The sequence below is a fragment of the Thalassophryne amazonica genome, chromosome 1, assembly GCF_902500255.1.
Source record: "Thalassophryne amazonica chromosome 1, fThaAma1.1, whole genome shotgun sequence".
NCBI classification, from domain to species: domain Eukaryota; kingdom Metazoa; phylum Chordata; class Actinopteri; order Batrachoidiformes; family Batrachoididae; genus Thalassophryne; species Thalassophryne amazonica.
Window position 1 is genome coordinate 94282929 of NC_047103.1, and position 24993 is coordinate 94307921.

At 42.2% G+C, this 24993-nt stretch overlaps 1 protein-coding gene across 1 annotated transcript in view; it reads right to left on the bottom strand.

Moving 5' to 3' along the window:
* Nucleotides 1-1200: 1200 nt before the first annotated feature.
* rsu1 (Ras suppressor protein 1) overlaps nucleotides 1201-24993 on the bottom strand; it is a 213396-nt gene continuing 189603 nt past the window's right edge. Inside the window, 1 exon segment of the mRNA XM_034172800.1 lies at nucleotides 1201-1735. Within this exon segment, the coding sequence (XP_034028691.1) occupies nucleotides 1633-1735 (103 nt within the window). The 3' untranslated portion in view covers nucleotides 1201-1632.

Genomic DNA, 24993 nt, shown 5'->3' on the forward strand with positions numbered 1-24993 from the left:
CACATCGAAGTGGACACGGTTCGAAAAATTAAGCTGGTCTTCAGTGAAAATTTTAACAGCTGATGAGAGATTTTGAGGTGATACTGTCGCTTTAAGGACTTTTCACGGTGCGAGACGTCGCGCAGCGCTCTCAGGCGGCGTCATCAGCCTGTTTCAAGCTTAAAACCTCCACATTTCAGGCTCTATTGATCCAGGACGTCGTGAGAGAACAGAGATGTTTCAGCATTTTATCCGGATATTCCACTGTTAAAGGAGATTTCTTTAATGAAAGATGTGTGGGCAGATTGCAGCGTCGGCTCGCAGCCGCCGCGACGCTCCGCCACAGGAAAAACACCTCTGTTGGAAGCCTTGAGGACACGTTGGAACATCTCCAGCTGATAAACAATTTCTCATATACTCACTCCACTGAAAGCCATCAAAAGCCAACTGGATTTTACAAATGGTTATCAACACGGAGGTGTTTTTCCTGTGCCGCCACGCCGTGTCGGCTGCGTCCCGACGCGCGGACCCGTCCGCACGTCTTTCATTAAAAAAAATCTCCTTTAACAGTGGAATATCCGGATAAAATGCTGAAACGACTTCTTCTGAAACTTCTCTGTTCTCTCACAACGTCCTGGATCAATAGAGCCTGAAATGTGGAGGTTTTAAGCTTGAAACAGGCTGATGACGCTGCCTGAGAGCGCTGCACGACGTCTCGCACCGTGAAAAGTCCTTAAAGCGACAGAATCACCTCAAAATCTCTCATCAGCTGTTAAAATTTTAACTGAAAACCATCTTAATTTTTCGATCAAACAAAGCGCCAGTCTCTCAGCAACTTCTCAGACAAAGGAATTCCGACGAGGGGCTGGACGACTCCTCCCACAAGGAGTGCTCACGGGCGAATGACGTCACCGACAGGCATGGAAAAACTCACGCATGCGCACGAGGGTGCGAGCATGTCTGACGTAAAAACATATGAATGAAATCCATATAGTTTTTGAAAAAAATAAAAAGGACCTATACTTTACGGACAGCCCTCGTATATATATATATATATATATATATATATATATATATATACATACACAGACAGACATGCAGGGGTACAAAGCTCCCGTTTCACTTATTTGCTCATCTACCTGCCTGAAGAGTTGAGCTAATTACAATCAGCTGGTTTAGTGAGTGGATGGAACAAATATAAGGTAGGACTTTTCCTCATGGAAGCTAGGCGTACCCACCTCTACAGACATGACACTTGATTCTGAATCCAAATAATATTTTATACTGGTATTCATGTCTTTGCAAATTTATCTATAGTCACACCTGTCTGACAACATTCTACTGGCATTTGGGGTAGTTTGCTGAAACAAAACCTTTTTACCTTTATAAATAGTTTTAATAGAGTATTTTGCAGCATAACTCTGCTTAAAATGTATGTGCAACATAAGCACAAAAAGCTTTATCAGGCTGCATCTAGTGTAAACTTAATTATGTTTCACAACTGAGTTACTTGGATCAGTAATACAGAGTAATAAATGAAATTCTTTCTAAACAGATTTCCAAATTGTATAAAACAACAGTTGTAAATAAAAAAAGGAACAAAAGGCACATGCAGTGAATGTGGTTGATGAGCATAACGTTTCTGTTTTGTCTTCATTTGTTCTTGGCAGCGAGCGGTTTGCGGCTGATCTTCTTTGACTTATCATTGCTCTTCTTTGGAGGTTCTGGATTGGCCTGCATGTGTCTGCCATAGAGACTGGCAAGGGGAAGAGAAAACACACAAAATGTCACCATTTAATCCTCATCGGTGTCTGTCATTAGTGTTATGCTGTGTCAGCATTAAAAGTGAAACAGATGACTGTATTTCTGAAGAACTTTTAGGGTTGATGCAGAAACAATACAAATACACCAGCCATCCTCCCACACTGATGGCGACTGTAGAGTAGTGCTAGTCCAAGTTTGTCCCTAGAAACCTCAAATACTGATTCTCCCCAAATAGTGCAGCAGATAACTGAAACAATCGTGCAAATGGTGATACAAGCACTAAAGTTGGCACAAATACTTCTTAGACATTACTCTTTTGAAAAAACTGACTGGCCACTTTAATTTTCAATAGGCGGCCAGGTAGGGGTCAATTGAACAATTACACAGGGGTCAAAATTAAAAATGCTCAAATCATTTTGAAAACTACACCATATTATTTGTCTGATTGTAAAGATTCCAAAAAAGGTATAGTTTGGACTATCTATGACTGAATGATCAGGAGTTATGGGGTAAAAACAGCAAAAATGGTGACAAAAGTCAGTTTCAGTTTGTACAGGGGTCAAAAGTTAAAGTTCCTTCAATTTTGGTAAAAACTGGTGTAAATTATTGGTTGAGCTAATAGGATAAATAAATGGAATAGTTTTGACTGTGTTGAACATTTGGTCTCCAAAGTAAAGGTCAAACAAGGTCAACGTCCATTGGATTCTATAACATGTGACATATGTTATCCCGTTAACATGATAATTAATCATGATACATCGTCCAAATTATTCCTTTTTAAAACCCTGTTAAGAAGGAATTGCCTTCAAAACATCTATAAGCTTTAAAGCAGTTTAACTGATAGCTATTTAGAAGTGTAACTGATTTCGATACCCTTATTTCAGTAGGCCTGGTTATTTGAAAATCAGCTGGGTTGCAGTTGAAAAACCTAACCCTTTCAACTTTTCTAAACAGAGTGACTTCTGAAAATGGCAGACCCCATTCAGACGTGGAGCCCGCAGTTTAATAGATGAACTGAAAGATGTAGTGTCATCAGAACCTCAAGGTCAGTATGCTAGCAGGCTGAAGGCTAAAGTTTAGTTTGAATTATCATTCACCGTTTAAGAGCACTTCATGCTGTAGAACTACTGTAGACTGAATTAAACCTCCGAAACTGAGGCACCTCACCTCACAGAGAGCAAAACAGTGCACACTGTCTCATTAATGCAGCATAGTTGCTGTGCATCACTTTAACTCTTGTAAAACTGCATAGCTCTGGCTGATATTCTTCAAATATTCAGTAAAAACTGTGTCAGAGTTCCCAAAGAGCAGATAATATGACTGGTAAGAGCCCGACACTGCACTTTGACTGCAAAAATGTAGTCGAGTGGGTGAGTTAAATCATCCCAGCCAAGTTATATAAACAAAAACTCAATAACAATGAATGTCATCATCTTGTAACTCACCAAATTCTGCAAGGATCAACTAATTAATGTGTTAAGTATTTCAATATAGCAGATTAAACAGAAAAGCAATGTTGTTTTACCAACATAATATCCCATAGATAGTGTGCTCATTAGTGTGCTCATGAATGTCAGTTGAAAAGTGGATTTAAGCTGGCATGTGCAGGTGGAACTTTATGCACAACATCAGGGAAAATTTCACACAAAATATACAATAGAATGAGAACGTCAAACCAGAATTAATGACAAGATAGTACATGTGGCTGTTAGGTTTGTAACAGTACACTGATCTGGATCAAACAATCAATGATCGGATATCAATGCAAAGTATAAATATCAATCCATATTATCATGCCTTTATTTTGAAATTCTAATTGCAAATCAGTGTCATCATTTCTGTCCTTGTACACCTTTTTGATAAACATTTTGACTGTGGTAGCGGCCGAGTGCCAGGCAGCTACACACACACACACACACACACACACACACACACACACACACACACACACACACACACACACACACACACACACACACACACACATATATATATTAGGGGTGTCGGAAAAAATCGATTCACGTCCGAATCGCGATTCTTATTTATTATGATTCTGAATCGATCCAAAATGTCCAAGAATCAATTTTTAAAAAACTCGTGAGCTGCAGAGTTCAGTGGCTGTAGCTTAGCATGCTGGACGAAAAGCTAATTCAGCCAGCACCGTCTTTGCTGAAGGCAAATGTTTGGGTGCATTTTGGATTTTATTAGTTGCTGCATAAGAAGGAGCTTGACATGACTTATGCAGTGTGCAAAATCTGCAAAATGAAAGTCAAGTACTTCAGAAACACTTCAAATCCGCAAGCCCACATGCTACGCCATCTCCCGGAGCTAAAAGAGGGGAGCAGCGGTCTCTGCCGACTACTGACCAGCGTTTCGCTAAACTGCCAGTCAACTCCGAAAGAGCAAAGCAGATAAGTAAATTTACATCTGGAATCACTTGATTAACCTTGTAAAGCTGCATTTTCTTAAACATAAACATTTTTTAAGTTCTCCGAGCTCTTTGAATCGAAAATCGATTCTGAATCGAATCGTCACCCCAAGAATTGGAATCGAATTGAATCGAATTGAGGTAACTCTGTTGTGATTTGGCGCTATATAAATGAAAAAAAAAAAAATATATATATATATATATATATATATATGAATGAATGAATGAATTTATTTATCGGTACACACACACAAATCTGAATGAACAAAAACATACAAATAACAGGAACATTATATAAACAAAGCCTGTGAGTCCGAAAGGGTGTGGGCAGAAGCAAAACGTATTAATGCCCACCCCTGCTATTACAAGTCCAACAATTATAACAGTCATAATAACATAAACACAAATTCACAACACTACATATCAACACACAGACATACACTTCAATATTCAATTACACTTCAATTCATGTAAAATTATATTATGTATATATATATATATATATATATATATATATATATATATATATATATATATAAAGCACCAAATCACAACAAATTTGGCTCAAGTCACTTTACTCAAATAAGGACTAACCTTACCGACCCCCAGAGCAAGCACTAGGCAACTGTGGTGAGGAAAAAGTCCCTCTTAGGAAGAAACCTCAAGCAGACCAGGCTCTAGGGGGTAACCCTTTGCTTGGGCCGTGCCATATATACCTATATACATACCCACTAACACATAAATAAATATATGCATATATATACATACACATACATATACATACATATATATACATACACATACATATACCTATATATACATATATATACATACACATACATATACCTATATATACATACATATACATATACCTACACATACATACATATACAAACATATACCTACACATACATACATATATATACATATACCTACACATACATACATATATATACATATACCTACACATACATATATATACATATATATACATATACCTACACATACATACATATACCTACACATACATACATATACCTACACATACATACATATACCTACACATACATACATATACCTACACATACATACATATATATACATATATATACATATACCTACACATACATACATATATATACATATATATACATATACCTACACATACATACATATATACATATATATACATATACCTACACATACATACATATACATATATATACATATACCTACACATACATACATATATATACATATACCTACACATACATACATATACATACATATATATACATATACCTACACATACATACATATACATACATATATACATACATATACCTACACATACATACATACATATACCTACACATACATACATACATATACCTACACATACATACATACATATACCTACACATACATACATACATATACCTATATATACATACATATACCTATATATACGAGGTCTGTTAGAAAAGTATCCGACCTTATTGTTTTTTTCAAAAACCATATGGATTTGAATCACGTGTGATTGCGTCAGCCAAGCTTGAACCCTTGTGCGCATGCGTCAGTTTTTTCATGCCTGTCGGTTGCTTCATTCGCCTGTGAGCAGGCTTTGAGTGAGGTGTGGTCTACCCCTCTCGTCTATTTTTTATTGTGAATAAATGTCTGAACGATTTGGATCTTTGCTGCATCAATTTTTTTCCAGAAACTGTAAGAGACCTCCAGGTGGACACCGTTCAAAAAATTAATATGGCTTTCAGGGACGATTTTATGGGGATTAAACGGATTACGGGGTGTTACTGCCCCTTTAAGGAAGGCCCACAACTGCTGAGAGCACAGCTGACACCCCACACAAACAACCAGATCATTTCCAACGTGAAAGCTTTGTTGATCCGGGACCTCGTCTGACTTTCACAAAAAGGCAGAAGATGTGGACATCAGCACTTTTTCCGGCACATTCCACCGTTACAGGAGTTTTTTTTTCATGGAAAAAGAAGCCGAGGGACACGCCACCGTGCCGCTCTTGACGTGGTACAAAACCACCTCGGTGTTGGTCTCTCAGGACGGCTTTCAGACGGATTCCGGTTGCTTTTCTGTCGTGTGAATATCCGAGCTTGAGCTGGACAAGCCCCAACATGTCCTGTGAGGCTTCATCACGGCGTTTCTTTGCGCCGAGCGGCTGCACCACGACGCGCCGAACTCCTCCGCACGTCTGTCTTAATGTGCCGAAAAAGTGCTGATGTCCATGTCTTTTCACAATTCCTGTGCTAGTCAGAGGATATACCGGATCAAGACAGCGTCCAGTTTAGAAATGAACAACACATTTCACTGTTACAGAAGTTTTTGTCATGGAAAGAGGAACAAAGGCGGAGGAATTCCGCGCGTCGCGGCAGAGCTGCATGGCGAAAAGAAACGCCGTGATGAAGCCTCACAGAACATGTTCTGGCATGTCCAGCTCATGCACAATCACAATCGGATATTCAACGACTGGAAAGCAACCGGAATCCGTCTGAAATCCACCTTTAAGCCGTCCTGTGAGACCAACACCGAGCCACAGCAAAACACCTGTTGATAACCATTCGTAAGATTCAGGTGGTTTTCGATGGCTTTCAGTCGAGTGAGTATCCGAGAAATTGTTTAACAGCTGGGCATGTTCAAACTTGTCGTGTGAGACTTCCAACGGAGGTGTTTTGCTGTGGCGCTGCGCCATGAGCGGCTTGGTGCCGACGCGCGAATCCGTCCGTATGTCTTTCATTGCAAAATCTCCTTTAACAGTGGAATGTCCGGATAAACTGCTGATCACAACCTCTTCTGAAACTTCTCTGCTCTCTCACGACCTCCTGGGTCAACAGAGGCTTAAATTTGGAAGTTTTCAGCTCGAAACAGGCTGACAACAGTGGCTCTGGGCGCGGCGCGCCATCCGGCGCCGTGGGCCGTCCTTTAAGCGATAGTAACACTCCTTAATCTCTCATCAGCCGTTAAAATTTTCACCGAAAACCGTCTGAATTTCTCAAATGGTGTCCACTTGGATGTGCCTTACAGTTCCTGAAAAAATTTTGATCAAGCAAAGCGCCAGTCTCTCAGGAAGAAGTCAGACGAAGGAATTCCGACGAGGCGGGTGGACCAGTGCTCACTCAAAGCCTGCCCACAGGCGAATGACGCAACCGACAGGCGTGAAAAAACTCACGCATGTGCACGAGGGTTCAAGCTTGTCTGACGCAATCACACGTGACTCAAATCCATATAGTTTTTGAAAAAAATAAAAAGGTCGGTTTCTTTTCTAATAGACCTCGTATATATATATATATATATATATATATATATATATATATATATATATATAAAATATCCCCTCATATTGATGACTGGCCCTTGAACTGACTTGTATCATGGCAGCAAATATCATGGCATTTACCAAAGAATGGATATGTCATATTGTTACAAAACCTGCGATTTCCATCCTTAGTGGGTGTGAATGTGCCAAAACATTTTGTCAGTACTGTAAATTAGTGGTGGCTAAATCAAACCACTGCTTTGAAATATTTTGAAACCTTTGAAACACCTGTTTCACATATTGCTCTGGACCCCACATGAAAGACTTCACAATATCAACCAAAATACATAACAGGAATTAAAGAACAACTAAAACCCCTGGTTCGGGATGGTGCCAAAAATTTACACTGGTACAGTTGATTAGGCCACGGATGGTGTGTCACCTGCTCAAAAAAAAAAAAGAAATCCTTCAAACAAATTCCTCCTTGTTCACCCTCACGGCTGTTATAGCTCACATTCTCAGGTTCTTAACCAGGACAGAATTTCCACCAAACCTTCCACAATGACTCCCTCAGGATACAGTAGTGTAATAATAGTAGTGCTATGCGACTAAAAAGATTAATCCAGGTTGTGAGTATATTTCTTATTGTTACATGGGGAACAAGGTACCAATAGATTCAGTAGATTCTCACAAATCCAGCAAGACCAAGCATTCATGATATGCACACTCTTAAGGCTATGAAACTGGGCTATTAGTAAAAAAAAGTAGAAAAGGGGGTGTTCACAATAATTGTAGCATCTGCTGTTGACGCTACAAACTGAAAACTATTATGTTCAAACTGCTTTTTTAGCAATCCTGTGAATCACTAAACTAGTATTTATGCGAGGCATTAATTTTGTTGGTCTGGAACCAAGATGTTGCTCATTTACTAGTGTGCGTGGGGTCATTGTCTTGTTGAAACACCCATTTCAAGGGGATGTCCTCTTCAGCATAAGGCAACATGACCTCTTCAAGTATTTTGACATATCCAAACTGATCCATGATACCAATCCATGATACCTGGTATGCGATATACAGGCCCAACACCATAGTAGGAGAAACATACCCATATCATGATGCTTGCACCACCATGCTTCACTGTCTTCACTGTGAACTGTGGCTTGAATTCAGAGTTTGGGGGTTGTCTCACAAACTGTCTTGGAACCAAAAAGAACAATTTTACTCTCATCAGTCCACAAAATATTCCTCCATTTCTCTTTTGGCCAGTTGATGTGTTCTTTGGCAAATTATAACCTCTTCTGCACGTCTTTTATTTAACAGAGGGACTTTGCGCGGGATTCTTGCAAATAAATTAGCTTCACACAGGCGTCTTCTAACTGTCACAGCACTTACAGGTAACTCCAGACTGTCTCTGATCATCCTGGAGCTGACCAATGGGTGAGCCTTTGCCATTCTGGTTATTCTTCTATCCATTTTGATGGTTGTTTTCTGTTTTCTTCCACGCGTCTCTGTTTTTTTGTCCATTTTAAAGCATGGGAGATCATTGTAGATGAACAGCCCATAATTTTTTGCACCTGCGTATAAGTTTTCCACTCTCCAATCAATGTTTTAATCAAACTACGCTGTTCTTCTGAACAATGTCTTGAACGTCCCATTTTCCTCAGGCTTTAAAAGAGAAAAGCATGTTCAACAGGTGCTGGCTTCATCCTTAAATAGGGGACACCTGATTCACACCTGTTTGTTCCACAAAACTGACAAACTCACTGACTGAATGCCACACTACTATTATTGTGAACACCCCCTTTTCTACTTTTTTTTACTAACAGCCCAATTTCATAGCTTTAAGAGTGTGCATATCATGAATGCTTGGTCTTGTTGGATTTGTGAGAATCTACTAAATCTACTGGTACCTTGTTTCCCATGTGAGAATAACAAATATACTCAGAACCTGGATTAATCTTTTTAGTCACATAGCACTACTATTATTCTGAACACTACTGTAATTAGAGTGCCTTCAGACATGAAACACCTTATCTTGTGAACACTGGTGACTCCAATGCAGTCTTTGACAGTTGTCAGGGTCTTGTTCTGAAATAACTCCCACATTCCATCAGGTTCATTTGTTGTGTCAGTGTTAACATGCCCCCCCCCCCCCAACACACACACACACACACACACACACACACACACACACACACACACACACACACACACACACACACACACACACACACACACACACACACACACACACACACACACACACACACACACACACACACACACACACACACAACCAGATGACATGCAAACTCCAGCAAAACATTTGTATCTTGACAACTCACCACATTCATTCTGGAACACTGTGGAGATGGCAGTCTGCAGGACTTTAGCCAAATCTACAGAAAAGCTACAAGCCTGTGGTCTGAATTCAGAAACTGGGCACTTCTGTAAACCCTGTAGGTTCACAGGATTCTCCAGCATCTTCCCAAGAAAAGTACATCCTTGGCTAAGCCACCACTAATAGAATACTATGTCTGGTGATGCCACTGGATGCTTCAACCAGGATCCAACACCTCGTAGCCCCCAACATTTTGCAAAGTCAAGGGGAATGAGTCATCTTCACAACAGTTGCCAGATGCATTTTGACCTACCAGTTCCTCATAACCAGCCCTGCCAGTGCTTGTTACTGCATTCAATTCACTCTTGAAGAGAAGAGTGGCAGTAATCGATCACTGAGTGAAGCTCTGAATAAGATGTCTTTGTCACAGAGATATCACTCACCACAGTCGGAGCAGACACTGAGACATCAGATAAGACACCCTAATGTAAGGTGCATCTCAAAAAAATTACAAGATATTATATAATTATAATATATTTACAACATATAATTACAAAATATAATAATATCATGTAATTTTTGAGATGCCCCTTACATTTTTGTGGATTTACGTGTCAAAGTGCCCTATCTTGTCAATAATTTATGACTATTATTCCTATCATGTACTGTTGATAGTTAAGTTTTGAAATTGTTAATTTATCACTGTTTTGATAAAAGGTTTGATTTGGTTGGTAAGGGGGTTGATAAGGATAGACCTTACTCGTGTGAAGTGCCTTCAAACAGCTTTGTTGTGATTTGGAGCTATACAAATAAAATTAATTGAAATAAATTGAATTTGTAAATGATACACCATGTATTTATGCAACTACTATTATTTTCCTCTGTAATTGCGGCACTATTGTTTTTTCTTGGTTTGTCCCTGTTTCTTCATCCAATATATTGCAAGAACAGAAGGCATGATATGGAGAGTCAGGCGCACTGAGACATATTTCTGATGTTGTTTGCTACTGTTTCAATAGACAATTTAACTCCGTGATACAGGTCAATTCCAGGTAATTATTTTCACTGACAAAGGTTTTTTTTTTTTGTGTCTGTTTCAGACAAGCGTTTTTTTCTTTTTTAATGTACAACCCCAATTCCAATGAAGTTGGGACATTGTGTGAAATGTAAATTAAAAACAGAATACAGTGATTTGCAAATCCTCTTCAACCTATATTCAATTTAATACACCACAAAGACAAGATATTTAATGTTCAAACTGAAAAATTTTATTGTTTTTGTGCAAATATTTGCTCATTTTGAAATGGATGCCTGCAACACGTTTCTAAAAAGCTGGGACAGTGGTATGTTTACCACTGTATCACCTTTCTTTCTAACAACACTCAATAAGCATTTGGGAACTGAGGACACTAATTGTGAGTGTCATGACCGGGTATAAAAGGAGCATCCCCAAAAGACTCAGCCGTTCACAAGCAAAGATGGGGTGAGGATCACCACTTTGTGAACAACTGCGTGAAAAAAATAGTCCAACAGTTTAAGAACAATGTTTCTCAACATTTAGTTGCAAGGAATTTAGGGATTCCATCATCTACAGTCCATAATATAATCAGAAGATTCAGAGAATCTGGAGAACTTTCTACACATAAACGGCAAGGCTGAATACCAACACTGAATGCCCGTGACCTTCTATCCCTCAGGCGGCACTGCATTAAAAACCGACATCATTGTGTAAAGGATCTTACCGCGTGGGCTCAGGAACACTTCAGAAAACCACTGTCAGTTAACACAGTTTCTTGCTATATCTACAAGTGCAAGTTAAAACTCTACCATGCAAAGCAAAAGCCATACATCAGCAACATCCAGAAACGCCACCGGCTTCTCTGGGCCCAAGTTCATTTGAAATGGACAGACACAAAGTGGAAAAGTGTGCTGTGGTTTGATGAGTCCACATTTCAAATTGTTTTTGGAAATCATGGACGTCGTGTACTCCAGACAAAAGAGGAAAAAGACCATCCAGATTGTTACCAACGCAAAGTTCAAAAGCCAGCATCTGTGATGGCATGGGGGCGTGTTAATGCCCATGACATGGGCAACTTACACATCTGTGATGGCACCAGGTACATCCAGGTTTTGGAGCAACACATGCTGCCATCCAAGCAATGTCGTTTCAGGGACATCCATGCTTATTTCAGCAAGACAATGCTAAGCCACATGCTGCATGTGTTACAACAGCGTGGCTTCGTAGTAAAAGAGTGCGGGTACTAGACTGGCCTGCCTGCAGTCCAGACCTGTCACCCACTGAAAATGTGTGGCGCATTATGAAGCGCAAACTATGACAACAGAGACCCCGAACTGTTGAACAACTGAAGTTGTACATCAAGCAAGAATGGGAAAGAATTCCACCTACAAAGCTTCAACAATTAGTGTCCTCAGTTCCCAAACACTTATTGAGTGTTGTTAGAAGGAAAGGTGATGTAACACAGTGGTAAACATACCACTGTCCCAGCTTTTTTGAAACGTGTTGCCAGCATCCATTTCAAAATGAGCAAATATTTGCACAAAAACAATAAAGTCTATCAGTTTGAACATTAAATATCCTGTCTTTGTGGTGTATTCAACTGAATATAGGTTGAAGAGGATTTGCAAATCATTGTATTCTGTTTTTATTTAGATTTTACACAACGTCCCAACTTCATTGGAATTAGGGTTGTAGGATAAGGAAAATCACGACAAGTATCAGACATAAAAAGAAGACAATTACCTCTGAGACATATAACCAGGGTGAGGAAAAAAAGTGGGAGACAGAGCAAAAGAAAAACTCTTTTCCACTTCAATGAGCTCTATGGATTCTGGGTGAGTCAGAGACAGTCATCAGAGAGGGAAAAAAAAAAAAACAGTGACAGACAGAGGGGGCAGGAACTAAGGGGTTGAAACAGAGAACATTGGACTACTGTGCTCACACAGTGAACATTAAGCATTATTATGTTTAAAGTAACTGACTGTTAATGACCAGCTATTTACTGTTACTTAGTCCAGTGTTTACTGCATCCACAACTAGGCAGCACAGTGGGTTAGTGGTTAGCACTGTTGCATCACAGCATGAAGGTCATAGGATTGATTCCCACCTGTGGCCTTTCTGTCTGGAGCTTGCATGTTCTCCTCGTGTTTGCATGGGTTTCCTCCATGTACTCCGGTTTCCTCCCACATCCAAAGACATGGGTGAATTGGAAACTTTAAAAATTGTCCAGGTCTCCCTTGTCAGATAGATCTCTATCTCAACAGGACTAACCTGGTTAAATAAAGGTTAAATAATTTTTAAAAATCTACTCTTCCATTATTACTTGCTGGAAGGTCAAACAGCAATTTTGTAGCAATAATATTAGTGGTAGGGAGTACACCTAAAGAATTGGGAACTGGAGCAGACTGCAATGGGAATGTTGGTGAAAGGAACAGAGGTGATAAAGAAGTAATGGGTAGGTACAGTGCCATGGAGAAGAATGTGGAAGGGCAAATGTTGGTGGATTTTGCAAAAAAGACAGAAATAGCTCTGGTCATTACGTATTTTAATGAGATGAAAAAAGGATATGAGGAAAGTGTCCTATCCACCACACAACGCAATTGCAATGAGTCTCTAATGACTATCACCCAGGCAGATCAACAGTCCATCCCCACCCCCTTGAAAGTAGCCATGTGTGTGCTGGAGACAGGTGACGTGTGCATCCATTTGACAATGTCCACATGCCAAATCCTCAGCACGTAGACACCTAAGTGTTGCGGCATATGCAGAAAAAATGCACCACATGGCTGTAATGTGGTAATCGATGTCTTCTCACTATGCAAGTAGTACCCATTACCTGTGATCCATGTAGTAAGCAGGGAATTCCCAGAGAGGTACCAAAGATGTGCAGTCACAGACTTTGGCCACTGTTAGCATCCAGGTCTCACAATCACAGTCAGACTAGAGCACCAGGACTTTGAAGACCTTCATCCGCCTCCAAAGGTATTGTCTTCAGAACACACCTTTGTGTAGTGTCCTGAAGACAATGTAATGTTTTCCCAGATGCCCTTGAATGCTTGGGTCTTGGTCTTGATCGAAGACCAGTGCAAACCCATAAACTCACACACCTCACTTGCTTCACAAGTGCTGCAACCAAGACATCCATTTGCTCAACAGACATCACAGCAACGTACCATCAGTGAAGGTCTCCTTACCACACTCAAACACTTTAGCGAAAATATGTGTGGCTGAGAGAAAAAAAAAAAATGAACCCAGAGAGGAACCCAAGAATATCGCAATTTTTATTTTTACAAAATTGGAATACACCTTAAAGTCCAGAATTGATATAATTCAAATTAAACTGCTTACAGATCAGGTGGAAAGGCCAGCCAGTTTGCTCTGTGTAAGCCTGATCCTCTTAGATCTCAGAAGCTAAGCACAGTGGGTCCTGGTTAGTACCTGGATAGGTGACTAGAGACTGCTTGTGTTTCTCCAAGTAAAACTAGAGTTGCGTCAGAAAGGGCAACCTTCTTAAAACTTGTGCCAAATCCCAATGTGGATCTGTGCTGCAGCATCTCTGGTGACCTTGAGCAAACGAGCAAGCACAAGGCTAACAACAGACAAGGTTAAAAGAGTGTTGCACCACTTTCATTCAGCAGAGGGGGTAATGTACTGCAGCAAATTTAACGTGAATATTACATGAGGTAACGTAAGTTTCAAACAGACACGAGAAGAAAAAAAAAGCACACCGGCAGCTGCAGTTACATTCAGCAGCTGCCAACAAGTTGTCTGCAGCTGCAAATGAACTATATAAAGTAACTGTATAATGTAACTGTATAAACTTACTTTGGCAACACTGCCTACCTTTGTCCATTTTTGCCCATTCCTCTTTGCAGTATCTCTCAAGCTCCATCACGTTGGATGGGACGTGTCAGTGCACAGCCATTTTCAGATCTCTCTAGAGATTTTCAATCGGATTCAGGTCTGGGCTCTGGCTGGGGTACTCAAGGACATTCAAAAGTTGTCCTGAAGCCACTCCTTTGATATCTTGGCTGTGTGCTTAGTCATTGTCCTGCTGAAAGATGAACCATCGCCCCAGTCTAGAGCACGCTGGAGCAGGTTTTCATCCAGGATGTCTCTGTACATTGCTGCATTCATCTTTCCTTCAATCCTGACTACTTTCCCAGCTCCTGCTGCTGAAGAATATCCCCACAACATGATGCTGCCACCACCATGCTTCACTGTGGGGGTGATGCCTGTTTTCCTCCAAACAAGACACCTGGCATTCATGCCAAAGAGTTGAATCTGTCTTATCAGACCAGAGAATTTTGTTTCTCCTGGTCTGAGCGTCCTTCAGGTGCCTTTTGGCAAACTCCAGGTGGGCTGCCATGTGCCTTTTACTTAACAGTGGCTTCCATCTGGCCAGTCTACCATACAGGCCTGATTGGTGGATTGCTGCACAGATGGTTGTCCTTCTGAAGGTTCTCTTCTCTCCACAGAGGAATGCTGGAGCTCTGACTGAGTGACCATTGGGTTCTTGGTCACCTCCCTGACTAAGGGCCTTCTCCCCCAGTGGCTCAGTTTAGACGTGCGGCCAGCTCTAGTAAGAGTCCTGGTGGATCCGAGCTTCTTACAGTTATGGATGATGGAGGCCACTGTACTCATTGGGATCTTCATATCAGCAGAAATGTTTCTGTACTCTCCCCCAGATTTGTGCCTTGAGACAATCCTGTCTCAGAGGTCTTCAGAAAAGTCCTTTGACTTCATGCTTGGTTCCTGCTCTGACACAACTGTCAACTGTGGGACTTTATAAATAAGACAAATGTGTACCTTTCCAAATCTTCTTCTTCTTTGTCTTTCGGCTGTTCCCGTTAGGGGGCGCCACAGCAGATCAATCGTTTCCATCTCACCCTGTCCTCTGTATCTTCCTCTGTCACACCAACCACCTGCATGGCCTCCCTCAGCACATCCATAAACCTCCTCTTTGGCCTCCCTCATCTCCTCCTGCCTGGTGGCTCCATCCTCAGCATCCTTCTCCCTATATACCCTGGGTCCCTCCTCTGCACATGTCCAAACCATCTCAATCTCGCCTCTCTGACTTTGTCTCCAAACTGTCCCACCTGAGCTGTCCCTCTGATATGTTCATTCCTAATCTTGTCCATTCTTGTCACTCCCAAAGAAAATCTCAACATCTTCAGCTCTGCCACCTCCACCTCCTGTCTTTTTGTTAGTGCCACTGTCTCTAAGCCGTACAACATAGCTGGTCTCACTACTGTCTTGTAAACTTTCCCTTTCATGCTTGCTGATATTCTTCGGACACAAATCACTCCTGCCACCTTTCTCCACCCACTCCACCCTGCCTGCACTCTCTTCTTCACCTCTCTACCACACTCTCCATTACTTTGAACAGTTGACCCCAAATATTTAAACTCATCTACTTTCACCACTTCTACTCCTTGTAACTGCACTATTCCACTGGGCTCCCTCTCATTCACACACATGTACTCAGTCTTGCTTCTACTGACTTTCATTCCCCTTCTCTCCAAAAAATATCTCCACCTCTCCAGACTAGACTCAACTTGCTCTCTACTCTCACTACAGATCACAATGTCATCTGTAAACATCATAGTCCATGGGGACTCCTGTCTGATCTCATCCGTCAACCTGTCCATCACCACTGCGAACAAGAAAGAACTTAGAGCTGATCCTTGGTGTAATCCCACCTCCACCTTGAATGAGTCTGTCATTCCGACTGCGCACCTCACCGCTGTCACACTATTCTTGTACATGTCCTGCACTACCCTAACATACTTCTCTGCCACTCCAGACGTCCTCATACAATACCACAACTCTTCTCTTGGCACCCTATCATAAGCTCTTTCTAAGTCCACAAACACACAATGTAACTCTTTCTGGCCTTCTCTGTACTTCTCCAACAGTATTCTCAGAGCAAACATTGCAACTGTAGTGCTCTTTCTCAGCGTGAAACCATATTGCTGCTCACAGATCTTCACCTGTTTTCTAAGCCTAGCTTCTACTACTCTTTCCCATAACTTCATGCTGTGGCTGATCAATTTTATGCCTCTGTAGTTACTGCAGCTCTTCATATCACCCTTGTTCTTGAAAATAGGAACCAGCACACTTCGTCTCCACTCTTCAGGCATCCTCTCACTTTCCAAGATTTTATTAAACAATCTGGTTAGAAACTCTGCCATCTCTCCTAGACATTTCCATGTCATCTGGACCAACTGCCTTTCCACTCTTCATCCTCTTCATAGCAGCCCTCACTTCTTCCTTACTAATCTCTTGTGCTTCCTGATTTACTTTCACCACATCATCCAGCCTTTTCTCTTGCTCATTTTCTTTATTCATCAGCTCTTCAAAATATTCCCCCCATCTTCTCAGCACACACTCCTCACTTATCAGCACATTACCATGTGCATCTTTTACCACTCTAACCTGCTGCACACCCTTTCCAGTTCTGTCCCTTTGTCTGGCCAATCGGTACAAGTCCTTTTCTCCTTCCTTACTATTCAACTTCTTGTACAGCTCACAATATGCCTTTTCCTTCACTTTTGCCACTTCTCTTTTCACCTTACACCGCATCTCCTTGTACTCCTGTCTACTTTCTTCATCTCTCCGACTATCCCAAAACGTTTTCGCCAACCTCTTTCTCCTTATGCTTTCCTGGACCTTTTAATTCCACCACCAAGTCTCCTTGTCTTCCTTCCACTGTCCAGATGTCATACCCAGTACTGTCCTAGCTGTCTCCCTCACCACATCTGCAGTACTTTCCAGTTGTCCAAAATTGCTTCCGCTCCAACCAGTGCTTCTCTCACCTGCTCGCTAAATTTCCTCCTTCAGCTTCCACCATCTGATCCTTTGTTGAGCTCTCACTCTCTTCTTCTTCTTTACCTCTAAAGTCATCCTACAAACAACCATCCTATGCTGTCTAACACTCTCTCCTGCCACCACCTTACAGTCTCTGATTTCTTTTAGCTTGCATCTCCTATAAAGAATGTAGTCCACCTGTGTGCACCTTCCTCCACTCTTATGTTGCCCTGTGCTCCTCCCTTTTCTTAAAGTAGGTATTCACCACAGCCATTTCCATCCTTTTTGCAAAATCAACTACCATCTGTCCTTCCCCATTCCTATCCTTGATACCATATCTACCCATTACTTCCTCATCACATCTTTTCCCTTCACCAACATGCCCATTGAAGTCTGCTCGTATCACCACTCTTTCATGCTTGGGCACACTCTCCACCACCTTATCTAACACACTCCTGAAATCTTTCTCCTTCATCTCACAACCTACCTGTGGAGATGCACTGATGATATTCATCATCACCCCTTCAATTTCCAACTTCACACTCATCACCCTGTCAGACACTCGCTTAACCTCCAACACACTTTTAACATACTCTTCCTTCAAAATGACCCCAACGCCATTTCTCTTCCTGTCCTCACCATGGTACAACTTGTACCAAATCATGTCTAATCAACTGAATTTACCCCAAGTGCACTTCATTTAAGCTGTATAATCAGTGAATACAGGATGCACCTGAGCTCAGTTTTGAGCTTCATGACAAAGGCTGTGAATACTTATGTACAGTAAAACTTGCCTAAACCGTCACTGTATAAACCAGACATTTGCACTCATTGGACAAAAGCAAAAGTCCCAATGCTTTTGTATGGTTTTCCATGTAATAAACACCATATATACTGGATTTTCTATTACGGATTTTCGCTTACATCGTCCTGTCAAATCGCAATGCATTTCCATTACAAACTCATTGCATGTACCAGACAGAGCAGTCTGGACTTGCCCAGAACAGAGGTATGAAATAAAGTTCAGCACTGACACTCACCAATTCGAGGAAAGCGAGCACTGTATTTCCGTGATTAAAAGAGGTGAATAGAAGACCATCACTAATTTTTTTCAAACCATGCTCATACACGGGACTTAAATGAGGCAGACCTTTATTCAAGTCCAGTGATTATTAACAAAATGCTGCATGCTGGCTTCACTGTAATATGGTGTTAGGTTTCACAAATATCCCTGGGTGTGATGAACCAAACTGCTTTAGATAACACCCCTCTGCGTGGCTGCGAACCCTCCCTGTGCACCTACTAAACGACCGACTGCAAAGGCTGTGATTTGTCACTCTTACGTTTTCACTCCTTCCTCTCCCATCATATTTTAAAAGTTTCTGCAGTGCGCCCACCAATTAAATTTCAATCATGGATCAAACATGCTTGGCAGAAAAGTCCACAAACTTCACAACACAAAGTTGGAAAATGATGCTTAAATGACCCACAATTCATGGAGGAAATTGTACGTACGGTATCGTTGGTTTGGAGGTTGATGATTGTATAAAGAAGTGGAGTTCATTAAGGGACAAATTAATCCAGAAAAAGCCACTTTTCCTGCGACAAACTGCATAATGACAGGAAGAAGAACTTTAAAAGGGTCACACACATCGACATCATTGCATGGCAACAGGTTACAGAGTTGCAGAAGCATAAATCAGGCTTTAGGATTTTAAGGTACCACTCTGCAGCTAATTTAGAAAAAAGTGACTTGACAAAATGTGATCTTTTTAATGCACATAATGCCTGGCGCTTATTTTTCAGACCAAGTTTTGACCCGGTCATTACATGAAGCAGGTCCCAATTCATGGTTACGCTTTTAAGGAAAGGAAATAAGTAATTTCAAGGAAATAAGTAAGCATCAGGGACGGACTGGTAATCTGTACATTCTGGAGAAGTCCAGAATGGCTGTCCGGTCTACGGCCATCAGCCCTGTTTAATAAACAAAATTTTGAGTCTATCAGTTAAAAACAGGAGTCTGCAATTGTTAGCTGGTAGACTCTGCTGTCACAGCTGGTGTCACTAACACGATAATTTGACCACTGTCAAGCATAAATTCCAGCCTAAAAGCCAACAAAGAGTGAGTAGTTTCAGTTTCAGTGGATGGGAAAAGTTAAAAGAAAAGAAAGCATCATGTAAAATGTAATGAACTGAAAATGTAAAAAGCTCACAGAGCTTTCTGGCTGCAGTGCAGCTGCCAGCAGCAGCATTAATGTGTTACACAATGATGTTGTCCAAAGGACTAAATCATCGACCGAGATTCAGAACCAGGTGGAAGTTGAACCTAATGAGGGACAGACAGCTCAGGAAATTTCACTGGAGGATGAGGTACTGGTAAATGAGAACGACATAAAACAGCAAGTTACATTTAGGCCACTTATTGATCCCTCTTGCATTGTGATGATGAGAAATAATTATATGGTTTATTAATGAACACAAATTTGTTTGAAAGATGATTATTATCATTACTGATGATAAATTAAGTTGGAAAACAGACAAACATTATGTCACATCCAAATGGTCAAATTCCATTGCAGTTCTGTACAAAGCCCAACATTTCCTCTCTCAGCATTGATTAATTACTTTATATTATGCATTAATAGCTCCATACTGTATTGAGTAATCATCAAAGTCCATGAATTTCATGAATATGTAAGCAAATAAATGATGGGTTGGTTGGCTCACTGTAAGATTTATTACTGATAATTCTTATGGCTTTCTTTTGCAATAGAAATATTGAATTAATATTTGTTTTATGTCTTTCCCCACACCGTTACAATACAAACTATGTACAAAGCAAAAAAACAAAGTTTTACCTCAACATGTCCAAAATCTGTTTAAAATAAAGGACTTCAGTTAGAACATTTGGAACGACAAGGGTATTACATTATGTTGTATTCTAGCCAGCTTTAAATGACTTTATAAAAACTATACATTTTCTGGGTTACAGTATGGACAATCAAGCTGATTGATTTTGTACTATAATTTTTGGATTGGGCAATGTGTGCAATTACTTACTTTATGATGACAAATTGAAGTTCATTGATAATCTTCAAATGTTTGCGTTTTGCTTGTTATGCTTGTTTTGCTTTTGTTGTGAGGAGTAAAATTTACTGAGCTAAAAGGGGTAGGTGTATAAAAGCTTTTGCTTCGATCTACACCCTTTCAGCTGCTTAGTTTAACTGAGAAATCAGTTTGATTTTTTGTACTGAAAGGGTTAGGGTTACATCACATTTAGCCTGTTTGGTTTATTTAGTCTGTTAGGTTGATTCTAGCCTGCTTGAAACATTTTGTAGTTTTAATATTATGCTGAATTTTTGTTAGCTTATAATTTTTGTTAGCTTTTGTTAAGCCTGGCAAAGATACCTAAAATTAGGCTATTAACAAATTGCATAATGCAACACTGCTGTGATTAAGTATGATGCCAATCAACCTTTATAATATAACAATGAGTAAATGAACGAATGAATGAATGAATGAGTTTATTTCAGTCAAAAGAACAAAAGGCATTTGAAAAACCAAAAGGTCTGTTAAGTTGTGATTCAGGTCGACAACCATGTGATATAACCGGGGTCAAAATGCACAGAACACTGCCATTTACTGATGCCCAGTTATATCACACGATTGTCGAATCACAACTTAATAGACTTTTCGGTTTTGCAAATGCCTTTTTTTAACAAATGAAAAAAATTACATATTTTACAAAAGCACATTTATTTGTAAACACCAACACACACACGTTACTTTTTTTTTTCAAGATGGTGCTGCTGATGCAGCTGCCTGTTATTTCAGCTCTGCCTCCTCTTTTCCTACTTTCGCTATTTTTAATACTTTTTAATAGTGCTTATTTGTCTTTATTTGCAGTGGGCGGTACTCTGTGCAAGTATGCACATGGGAAGCCCACTTTTCTTACCCTTGTGATTATTTTTATGCTGCTTTCAGCACTATTTGAGGCAGCGCGGGGAAATCCCTTTGTTTCCAGCTCCGGACGTCCCATTGTTTACAGCCAGGATCAGCTGCTTGGACTAAGAGACTCTGTATACAGTGGGCCAGGTCCCCGCTATGCTGAGCACCTGGACATACCTGCGGACATACGGAAGAGACACAGAGGCTGCAGGGGCGGACGGACGAAGCGGAGAAGGACTAACATTCCATCTGTGGTCATGAGGAATGTAAGGTCTCTCCGCAACAAGACCGAGGAGCTAGCAGCGCTAACCAGTTTCAAGAGGCTGTATAAGGGCTGCAGTCTCATGTGCTTCATGGAGACATGGTTGGATGAACATGTACCGGACTCGGTCATTAACATGGATGGCTTTACACTCATCAGAGCAGACACGACATTCGCAGAGAGTGGAAAAAAAGAGGCGGGGGGCTCGCCGTTTATGTGAGTGAGAGATGGTGCAACGCAGTTCATGTTCATGTGAAAGATCAGATCTGCTCCTCGGACGTGGAGCTACTCGCAGTGAGCATGAGGCCGTACCATCTCCCACAGGAGTTTGGAAGTGTGATTACGCTCTGAATGTATAGTCCTCCCTCTGCAGATGCCGCCGCTGCCTGCGAGCGGATCCACAGTACAGTCACACGGCTGCAGACACAACACCCCCGCGCCCTCCTCCTCATCACCGGCGACTTTAACCATGCCTCCCTCTCTGCCACCCTCCCCACGTTCACACAGTATGTCACGTGTAAAACCAGGGACAATAGAATACTGGACATTTTTTTACGCTAATGTGGAGGATGCTTACACATCCACCCCCCTCCCCCGCTGGGACGTTCGGATCACAATCTCGTCTATCTGCTCCCCCAATACACACCCAGGGTGAGAAGAGAACCAATACATAAAAGGTCAGTGAAACTCTTGACTGAAGAGGCCACTGAGAGGCTGAGGGACTGTTTCAGAACCACAGACTGGAGCATGTTTCAAAACTCTTATGGTGAAGACATCAACGGCCTGACCCAGTGTGTCACTGACTAAATGAACTTCTATGTGGAGAGCACTGTGCCTACCCGGAGGGTACAGTGCTTTCCAAACAACCACCCCTGGGTGACCCCCGAGCTGAAGGTCCTGATGAACCAGAAGAAGAGGGCTTTCAACTCGGGAGACAGAAAGGAGCAGCGTAGAGTCCAACAGGAGCTCCAGTGGAAGATACGTGCAGCCAAGAAGGTGTATGGAGGGAAGATGGAGGAGCATCTGGCCCGGAACAACGTCAAAGATGTGTGGAGATGCCTCAAGACCGCCTCTGGATTTGGGCAGGGTGCCAGCAGGACTGCAGATGGAGATTCTCGGTTCGCAGAGGAGCTAAACAGCTACTTTAACCGTTTTGGCTCCTCCACACCTGCCCCCCTGCCTGCTCCCGGCTCTCCACACGTCTCCAGCAGCCAGCCCCCCAGTCCCTCTGACCCCCCACCTTCTACCCCCGGTCACCTCCACTGCACCCCGGTCCTTGTCCCTCCTCCCCCGGGACTGTATTCAGCACCAGCCCACCTCAGATCACACCTCAGCTTCCCCCTCCCTCCCCCCCTCACTGAAACTCCAACCGAGGCGAGAGGCCAGCTCCTGCGGCTGAAGCAGAGGAAAGCACCTGACGGGATCTCCCCAAGGCTGTTGAGGACCTGTGCAGATGAGCTCTGTGAGGTCCTCAGCCACATCTTCAACATGAGCCTCAGCCTGGGGGTGGTCCCCACCCTGTGGAAGACCTCCCGTGTGGTCCTGGTTCCCAAAACACTGTACACCAACGAACCAGCCCACTACAGACCAGTTGCCCACCTCATGAAGACCATGGAACGGCTCATCTTGTCTCACCTCTGCACCGTGGTGAGCGACATCCTGGACCCACTGCAGTTCGCCTAGAGGCCCAACATCGGGGTAGATGACGCTGTCATCTACCCCCTACTGCAGCGAATGCTCACCCACCTGGAGACCGGTGGGAGCGCTGTGAGAGTCATGTTCTTTGATTTCTCCAGTGCTTTCAACACCATCAGACCGGCGCTGCTGCGGGGGAAGCTGGAGGACGCAGGTGTGGATGGACATCTCGCTGCCTGGACCATCGACTACCTCACTGACCGCCCACAGTATGTGCGGCTGCGCGGCTGTCAGTTTGAGGTGGTAAGGTGCAGCACCGGGGCCCCCCAGGGAATCATCCTCTCGCCTTTCCTCTTCACCCTCTACACCTCGGACTTCACCTATAACACGGACAGCTGCCACCTCCAGAAGTTCTCTGATGACTCCGCCATCGTGGCTTGCGTGTCTGAGGGGAACAAGCTGGAGTACCGGTCGGTCATCACAGACTTTGTGGACTGGTGTGAGCGTAACCACTTGTGTCTCAACACCAGTAAGATGAAGGAGATGGTGATCGAATTCAGGAGGAAACCACCACCTGACCCACCGGTGAACATCCAGGGGGAGGACGTAGAGACTGTGGACAGTTTCAAATACCTGGGTGTTCACCTCAACAGCAAACTGGACTGGACTCACAACACCGACGCCCCGTACAAAAAAGGCCAGAGTCGCTTCCACCTCCTGAGGATACTGAGATCCTTTGGAGTGAGCAGGCCTCTGCTTAAGACCTTCTACGACTCTGTTGTAGCCTCTGCTCTCCTCTATGCTGTCGTCTGTTGGGCCCCGGGCAGCACAGAGCGGGAGAGAAAGAGACTGAATAAGCTGGTGAGGAAGTCCAGCTCTGTCCTGGACTGTCCTCTGGACTCTCTGGAGGAGGTGCCTGAGAGGAGGGTGTTAGCCAAGTTCAAATCCATCATGGACAACTCCTCCCACCCTCTGTACCGGACTGTAGTGGAGCTGAACAGCTCGTTCAGTGACAGACTGAGGCACCCTCAGTGCAAGAAGGAACAATACCGCAGGTCGTGCTTCCCTGCTGCTGTCAGACTGTACAATAACACTGTGAAATAACCACATGCAATAATATGTCCACACTCGTGCAATAACAACTCGTTTACAAATCCCTGCACTAATGTCACCTTATCACATCTAAACTCCACTTCACATATTGTAAATAAGATGCTCCTATCTCCTTTTCAATCCCAATCATGTTTATATACGAGGTCTGTTAGAAAAGTATCTGACCTTATTATTTTTTTAAACCATATGGATTTGAATCAAGTGTGATTGCGTCAGACAAGTTTGAACCCTCGTGTGCATGCGTGAGTTTTTTCATGCCTGTCGGTTGCGTCATTCGCCTGTGAGCAGGCTTTGAGTGAGGTGTGGTCCACCCCTCTCGTCTATTTTTTTATTGCGAATAAATGTCTGAATGATTTGGAGCTTTGCTACATCAATTGTTTTCCAGAAACTGTGAGAGACCTCCAGGTGG